Below are 8,465 nucleotides of genomic sequence, written 5' to 3' on the forward strand. Positions count from 1 at the left end.
CTAAGGTTTATCCAAAAAAGTCGCTAGGTTTGTCAGTATGAATATTCTACGAGAAAAAAACACTAAAAGGCTCTGAAAGTTGCTAAATCTAGTGCTAAAGTCACGCTCGTGTGTGTGAGACGCGGGAGCTGATGGCAGGGGGCGGTGGATATTTGTGGCGGTCAATGTGGATATTGTGGATGAGTTCTTCGGTGTTATCACGTTCTATTAGTTCTACAGCTTCAGTTTCGGAACTTTCACGCTTCGTAACACATACAGCTGTTCCCTCACCACAGTGAAAAGGGACCCCTTTCAAACAGTGTCGTGTTCCGAACGTTGTTTAAGCCACATAAACAACGGTTCCGAACGTTGTTTAAGCGACATAAACAACGGTATATATATATATTGCAGTATTTTAAAAATTCATATCATAACAAAAATAAACACCGGTATTCGGTATGAACCGGTATACCGCCCAGCACTACTAACAAACATCTAATCTTGTAAAATATGTGGTAAGTACTGCCGAGTGCTGCTCGCGAATCTCAAAAGTGAAAGTAAAAAACAAGCGTAACCGTAACATAACCGATTTCAATGCCCCCGCATATTAATAACGGCTCCCTGATGCCCGCAGTTTATATACAGTATAATTACCCAACAATATAATTGCGACAGAAGATATTGAAGTATATTTTTCCTCCCATCTCGTATCTATTCCCTTTAGGGATTAAATTTTCTGAAATGGAAATGTCCTAGCCTTATGAGCAGTTGATTTATGCTAATCGACGGACTGTTATGTTAATAAGTGCCGTCATTCGGTTATGTTTATTATATTAATATGTTTCAGCACGTTACAATCATTATATGGATTGAGTTAAGGTAGTCTATCTTCTGAATTAAACAGTTTATCACACAGATTGAAAGCGTGAATCCCGTCTCTCTCCATCTCTCTGTTTATGGGTGTTTGTGCGTGCTTGCAGGAAAGGGGTGCGATTTTCGAATAATAATCGAATAATACCCTGCGATTTTCTAATATTATTTTTGCTTGGAATGCCCATCCCTAGTAGTAGTAGTATTTTCAGTAGAGGTCATCTACTCTTGTCAGGACTTTACAGGATACGTAGCATTTCATTTTTTGATAGCGAAGTGGTTCCTTTGTGATTTATTTATGAATACATGCTTGGGACAATTAGCCAAATAAGAGCTGACCAGTCCTCATCATGTCCCTCATTAAATGTAATTATCTAATGATGTTCTGTAATCTTAGACCTTTTATGACACTCCCCTTTAATGAATATATTTCTAGGACATTGACCTCATAGACATCCTTTGGAGGCAGGATATTGACCTTGGTGCTGGCCGAGAAGTATTTAACTATAGCAGTCGACAGAAGGAGAGTGAGGCTGATAAACCTAATGAAGAGAACGAGGAGGCAGGTGGAAGAGAGGAAAGCTGCAGAAATTGACTTAATCTCTAAGCAGTGCAGAGCCTAACTCATGTTGATGGAGAGACAGGAGAGAGCATACCTACGGAGGTATGTGCTGTAATATGCTAGGATTACAGGAAGGTGTGAGGAGCACAGCAAGGTTTCGGTTAATAGTGCTTTTAGATTATTCAAAAAGGCTGGTAAGCTGTAGATGTTAAGTGAATTTGAGTCAGCCTTGGAATTACATGGACTTTTCTTGTTGTATTTCCTAGCTTACCAGTCTTGGTGCTCAGACTTCATTATCCCTGCAGGAATGTCTGAGGCTTCTGGAGGCCACCTTTCCATTTGGAGAAGAGCCAGAGGTAGCGACAGTAAAATTCATGCTACATTACAGATTAAAACTTGGCATTTTTTATTTGATTGTCATTTTACATTGTCTTTTTCTCTCTTTAGTTCCAAGCCACTGGATCCACCTCACAGCTTAGAGCTCCAACTGAAGAAACGCCATCAACATCACAAGGGATCCCCCTACAAGCCCCTCTGTCACAGTCTGACACACCACTAGACCTGGAGCAGCAGTGGCAGGACATAATGTCCATAATGGAACTGCAGGTTTGTGAATTTATTGCATTCAAAGTAGATGAAGGGAATATATATACCCAATACACTGCTCAGTGACAGTGGTTATAATAGTATCAAATTAAATATCATTTTTATATTATATATAGGATATTATAATTTTCCTTAAACCTTAAATTAGGGCTGAGCAATATGGCCAAAAAAATTATCACTATAACATTTTTCATATCAGTTGATACCGATTATTATCCCGATTAATTTCAAATCTTTATTTCTTTCAAGTTAAAAGGAAGATTTTTGCTCCTAAGTGAAAGTTGTAGAAACCAGACCATTAATTGTAGTTTTAAACTTCTCTTCATGGTCAGAGCATGACAAACACTTCACGTTTTTGAATTCTTTACCCTTTTTTTCTTTAACAAAATAAATATCTTAATAGAAAATTTTATTTCTTAGTTTCTGCCTGTTCTAATGAATGATGATTGTTTCAAATCATGAAAAAGTTTTGTGTTGCCTGACTTTTATGACGCTTATCTTCAGCACAGTTTGCAGTGCAGGCTGCAATATTAATATTATTATATATTTTTTCTCTTAGAAATGCACATTTGACAGTAGCTTGAGTTGACAGTAGTAGTAGCTTAAGTTAGGATGCAGGTACATTTATGTTCATTATCAAAAACAGCAACACCTGTAAAAAAAACAACCTCATTTTTATATGTTGAAATTTAATTAATCTGATGTTTGAGTTTTAAATAAAATTATCCACTGGTCTTCCATAGTAGCATACATTTAGATCATTCACAGTTAAAACCACACATATACCACCTCAATAATACCATGGTAAAAATGTAACTATATGGTTTGTAGTTATCTGAATGAAAAACAGTAGTCTAAATTTAGTATGAATGCACAAATGCTATAGCTTAATCAAAAAAAAAAATACTGTAATTATATTCCATTACTCCTTTAATATTTGTCTACGTTAATAATATAATAATAATATTTTATATGAATATTCCACATTTCTGCCACTACTACGGCCAGTTAGTGTTACTACAGTAAATCATGGTAAATGATGGCGATTTGTAGATTGAACTGTATCGTTGCGCACAGTGTTTCTCCTGTCTGTCAGTGCCGTTTCATCTGGTTTTAAAGGGGTCATAAACTGAGAAATCAAATTTCCCTTGAATCTTCTGAAATATAACAGGATACTATAAAATCATCCTGTAAGTTTCAAAACTTTCTCGTTAGTTTAAAAATGGCTTTTATTGAAACCAAGCTCAGAAACGACTCGTTTTGGAATGTGCCACTTTATGACGTAATAGTGTGGCTAAACACCGCCTCCGCAGAAGAAGATCAATGTCTGCGTCTACATCACTACCTCTTTAGCCCCACCCACTGATACATGCTTGTAGTAGTAGGAGAGGAAATACTAGAGAGATGCAAACACAGGATTACTCCATTAAAAAGGAACCATACAGTTGACATTACAAGATTACAAGACACTGTGTAGTGTAAGCTGTGAAAAATAGTCTTTGAATTGCCTTTCTTGTGATCCTAATACCATATCTACATCGGACGCAAGCGCTGTTGTGTCATGTCGCGAATCCATTTCTCTTTCAGGTCAGAAGCGGCACGAATGCTTGCATGTCAGAAATAGAGCGGGACATCAGTTTACTGTCAGAGATTTGTTGTGTCAATCCGTGCCACATCCAGTGTAGACAGAATCGTTGAATCAGAATCTCTCTGTTGTCTGGTGTAAACACCAGGTAAAGTTAGCAAAGAGCTCCAGATCACGTCAGTGAAACACTGTTTGTTTGTTTGTTTGTTTGCTTTACTTTGCAATGGATTCATTTTTAAACAAGACAGTATGATGAAGGCTTTTCAGAGAGACTGAAAGTAAATGGCAATGCAGTCTGAGTCTGACTTGAGTGGATCCAACAGTAATGTCGCACACAGAAATATGAGTAAACGTGCTTTTACCACTATTGCATTGTCTGTTCTAGACCGTTTGATATATACTGTGTATTTATATGTTTTTAACCCAAATGACCCATGTTGTTTTCAGAGTATGTCTCAGCAGCGTCCATCTGCTATTTTAATAAGTGAAACTGTTAGCCAAACATAGCAGTGGGCATTTACTTGCAAGTCTTGAATGCACCCCGCCTATAAAAACAGACCGTTCTGCAGAGAGGCTCAAAAACAGGATTGAAAATAGCCTATTACTTCTAAATTATGTTTTTTTTTTATGTAAAATCAAACTAACATTATAAGTGAACCTCAGAGAACATTATAAAATAAAATAAAAAAATGCAGTTCATGATCCCTTTAAAATAGTTTAAATCACTGAGTCATTTGTGTTTGCTGAATTCATGCGCTTCACACTGGATCTCACAGCGCTGTTTAGTGGTCGCGTGACCGAGACTTATCAGCGAGTGAACGCATCTGCTCTAGTGAGCTTGCACTGTGCCGCCGTTTGAACTTTGAGCCGAGTGGATAAATTATTAAATACCCTACCTTAAATATCTGTGAGTGTATACATCTTAATCATTATATTACAAAAAATATATATTTTTTTATAAATATGACCCCAAGCCTTCGGGTAATCACATTACATTTTGAAACCTAACCTTGCATTGTGCTAGAAAAGTCTAATTATCTGATTTTTTTTTTAAACAGACTAACTGAACTTGACACAGCATCATTAGGGATATACGGTGACCGAGAAGTGCAAAGCAAATCACAATTCTGAAAACAAAATAACAAATTACAAAGCAAATTTTGCACTTCTCGGCCTCCGTAGGGATATGATATATATGAAATATTTTTTATATGAAATTGAATTGTCGAATTGTAAAAAAAAAAAAGTCAAGGGGGATGGTGGGGCGGGGGGGTCCTGTGATTACGAATGATTAAAGGGGGCATATGACGTACGGTGTGCTCTGATTGGCCAGCTATCTAGTGCGTTGTGATTGGCCGAATTCCTCAAGCGTGTGACGGAAATGTTATGCCCCTTACGAGGTTCAGGAAACTTTTCTCCGTAAAATGCGCTGCACACACTCAAATATTTGTGTTGTACTGTTCTGGAACAGTTGTAAATAAAACTTAATCACTGATTTCTAGTTGTGTCCTCTTTTGGAAGACCAAACAAAGTAGTTTGGCACACAGCGTCTCCACGATATGGCGGCGGCAACAATAGGCTTGTTCGAGATGCATCAGCGCTGTGCAGACCGATCGGTGTATGACATCAAAGTCCCGCGAAAGCGATAGCAGAGCAGACGAGCCTGCTCTTGTGGTACTTTGATGTCATATGCCGATCGGTCTGCGCAGCGCCGATGCATCTCGAACAAGCTGAATACTACAGCGAGAATAAAAGTTACGCCTTCTTTCTTTGCGTATACATCTTTGCGACTTACCGGATCTTCTGTATGCAGAAACAGCTTTTAACACTCCAAAGACAAAGGAAAACATGAAATTGCATCATATGACCCCTTTAAAAAATGTTCTAATTTTTAAACACATTTTTATTTAACAAAAAATATGCTTTATTAAATGAACTATGGTTTATGAGCTGTTTTCCTTGGGGGCCTGAAATGGCCCCACAATGTCAAAAGTTGTACAATGTGTTACAATGTAGGTTAAACCAAAGCACACACACACACACACATGCATTTACACTATCTCTGTGTCTGTGTGCCAGATGACCTAAATGATGCCCTTTATTTTGGGGTGTGCGATATTGACAAAAATTATATAACATTTTTGGGGGAATTTTTGCCAATAATGATAGTTAATATTTTGCTGAGTGTGTATTTGTGCTGATTTAGGCTTGTCATGGATAAGTAAATATGACACTAAAACCGCCAGTAGGTGGCGGCAAGTGTCTGTTTTAATGAATGATTCATTGAATCCTTCAATCAAACGATTCTTTCAAAATGGCTGATTCAATTAGAATCTAAGCAAGTTGACTGTCTTTATGAATGGATCATTGAATAATTGGCTCACTTGATTTGGTTCAAAAACAGATTCATTCAGGAAAGATACACCACAGTGTTGCTCTGAGATGCACAACAGCTCAGCTCCAGCATTGTTTGGAACTATTTCATTTGCAAAACAGGAAAAAAGACAAAATGTGTCTAAAATGTAATTCAATTAACCACTTGTCTGTTGAACTGCTGTATAAAATTAATTTAACATTTGTGATCACTCACACATGCTGATTCTTGTGTGATATTAAAATAACTTACACAGGGATATTTTTTCTTTCATTATTTGAATTATAGAGTAGGGATGTTCATTTCGGTTATTTTTCCTAACCGACAACCGGCGCTTGTTAACCGATTATTAACCGTTAACCGACAAGATTATTTTAAATTAGAATTGAATTAAATTAGAAAGGATGAGTGTCTGTGACCCGTTAAAAATACTAACATTTGTTTTCCTAGGATTAATTTACATGCGCACAAAGCAGCAAACAACAGAACATGAGGATTCACATGGTCATCATATCACATCACGCACCTGCAGCGCTTCTGCGAGCGGAGAAAAACATAATAAAGCTAGTCTATATATAACGAATAAATAGGCCTATACGAGAAATATATTTTTACTTAAATAATAAATTAAGAAAATGAAAGAAAAACTGTGCAACAAGTAGCCTAGTATGCTGAGTTTTGTGCTGCGCGAAAGGAAACCAGACGGCAGAAAGCGACATCCTATTTTCTTTAGGCTTATTTTACAAAAGCACAAAGATTTGTTTTTATTGTGAATGTACACAAATAAAGGCAAACCTTTTACAATTCCAATTATCTTTGACTAAAAGGAGTAGCTAGTTGCTTCCACTGTTAGAAGGAAAAAATTCAAGTGATTGCGCCGGCGCCGCATGCGCGCACACTGTTAAGCATTGCTACCTTGACAATGCAGCCTGCTCATTATCATAATAAACAGTCAGTCAAACATATGGAAAAAAACACACACTGCTCAGTTTAAATAGCCTATGTAGTAAAATCTGTGCCGTTAAGTGTTATCACCGTACCGCCGTGATGTTATGCAAAACATTTTGTTTTACATGGATATTGTAACGCGAATGAAGTATGCTACATAATAAATAATAATTTGGCATTCAAATAAATCGCGAATATGGAAACATTTGATTTTGTGTCGAATGAGAGACCCAACGTTGGTTTCAGTTTTGTTTTAGCCTAAATTAATTCGTTTTGGTTTGTCGTCTATATTGCTATAGCTTCTTATGTTTAGTTCTTGTTCTTTTCTAAATACTGTTAATTGAAATGCTTTGTTGTGGAGTGAGGGGAACTAAAATAGCCTAGCTATGTTTACAGTGTTTATTACAATGTTTGTAAACATTTCGCGTCGGCATTAGGCCTATTTCTGAATGAAATAATAAAATGCGACTTATATGCAACTTATGGTTTTTTTTCTCTCTAAAAAACACAATTTTTTATAAACGTAGCGTATTTTAACCATGCAGCAAACCTTTTTAAATATTTTGATAAATTACTGGAAAAAAAAAAAAAAGACTTTTTAAACCGTTTAACTGATTGTATTAATCGGTCAAAATTTTTACGGTCAGTTAACGGTTAACCGGTTAAAATGAACATCCCTATTATAGAGGCATTCTAACTGCATTCTAATAGGCTTCATCATGCAATGAATGCTTTTGCACTCTCAAGACATGTTTTATTTTTGTTTTAATTTTTTGTTTATTTGCAAAGTCACTGACATACTTGATAATGACAGCTAATGTGAATTAGAACAGGGTGATCATTTCTGAATGGAACGCATCCCTCGTCTCTCTCTCAGTATCGTCCCTTGTCCTCACAGTCACACATAGTACAACAGCACAGTAATGTTAGGTCAGGGGAATGTCTTTAAACTCTAATCAAGGAAATATCATACCTTATTATGTTGTCTTGTTTTTAAAGAATGCCAGAAGTTGCGCTTAAAACATTTTGCACAAAAAATGATGAAACCATGCGTGAGCTTGCACGCAGCTCGTTAATACTGAGCTCTGATTGGCCAATTGCCGTTATTTAGTTTATGAATTATTATACGTAGAGAATATTAATATTTAATTTGCACTATACGTTTTAGGCCTACATAATAGGCCTAAATTAGGGCTTTCGCACCGGAGGAACCTTTCATAGTTCCTAGAACTATTGGCGGAAGTACTCGCTTTTTGAACTATAGGAACGGTTTTAGTTCTAGGAACTCCATTTGGAGAAACTAAATTAGCTCCTACTTCAGAGTAGGGTCGCTGTCGGCTGCTTCAAAGTTCCTGCTGCCGGTGCGAATGCAACTAGGAAAACGGCCCGAGGGAGAAATTGGTTCTCTAGGAACCACCCTGCTGGCTAGTTCCTAGAACTACGCGGTGCGAAAGCCCCTAATGTTAATCTAAAAGGGATGGTGGTTTTACAGAGGGGATGATTTTTGTCTTTTTTTTTTTCAACAAGGTGGACCTCAACAC

At 36.9% G+C, this 8,465-nt stretch overlaps 1 protein-coding gene across 1 annotated transcript in view; it reads left to right on the plus strand.

Annotated features, from left to right (window-relative positions):
• Positions 1 to 8,465, plus strand: part of LOC107677875 (nuclear factor erythroid 2-related factor 1-like) — a 17,805-nt gene that overhangs the window by 5,639 nt on the left and 3,701 nt on the right. Inside the window, exons 3-4 of the mRNA XM_016472937.1 lie at positions 1,678 to 1,767; positions 1,859 to 2,017. Of these exons, the coding sequence (XP_016328423.1) occupies positions 1,678 to 1,767; positions 1,859 to 2,017 (249 nt within the window). The remainder of the gene's footprint in view (positions 1 to 1,677; positions 1,768 to 1,858; positions 2,018 to 8,465) is intronic.

The sequence above is a fragment of the Sinocyclocheilus anshuiensis genome, unplaced genomic scaffold (genome assembly GCF_001515605.1).
Source record: "Sinocyclocheilus anshuiensis isolate Anshui unplaced genomic scaffold, SAMN03320099.WGS_v1.1 scaffold1302, whole genome shotgun sequence".
NCBI lineage: Eukaryota > Metazoa > Chordata > Actinopteri > Cypriniformes > Cyprinidae > Sinocyclocheilus > Sinocyclocheilus anshuiensis.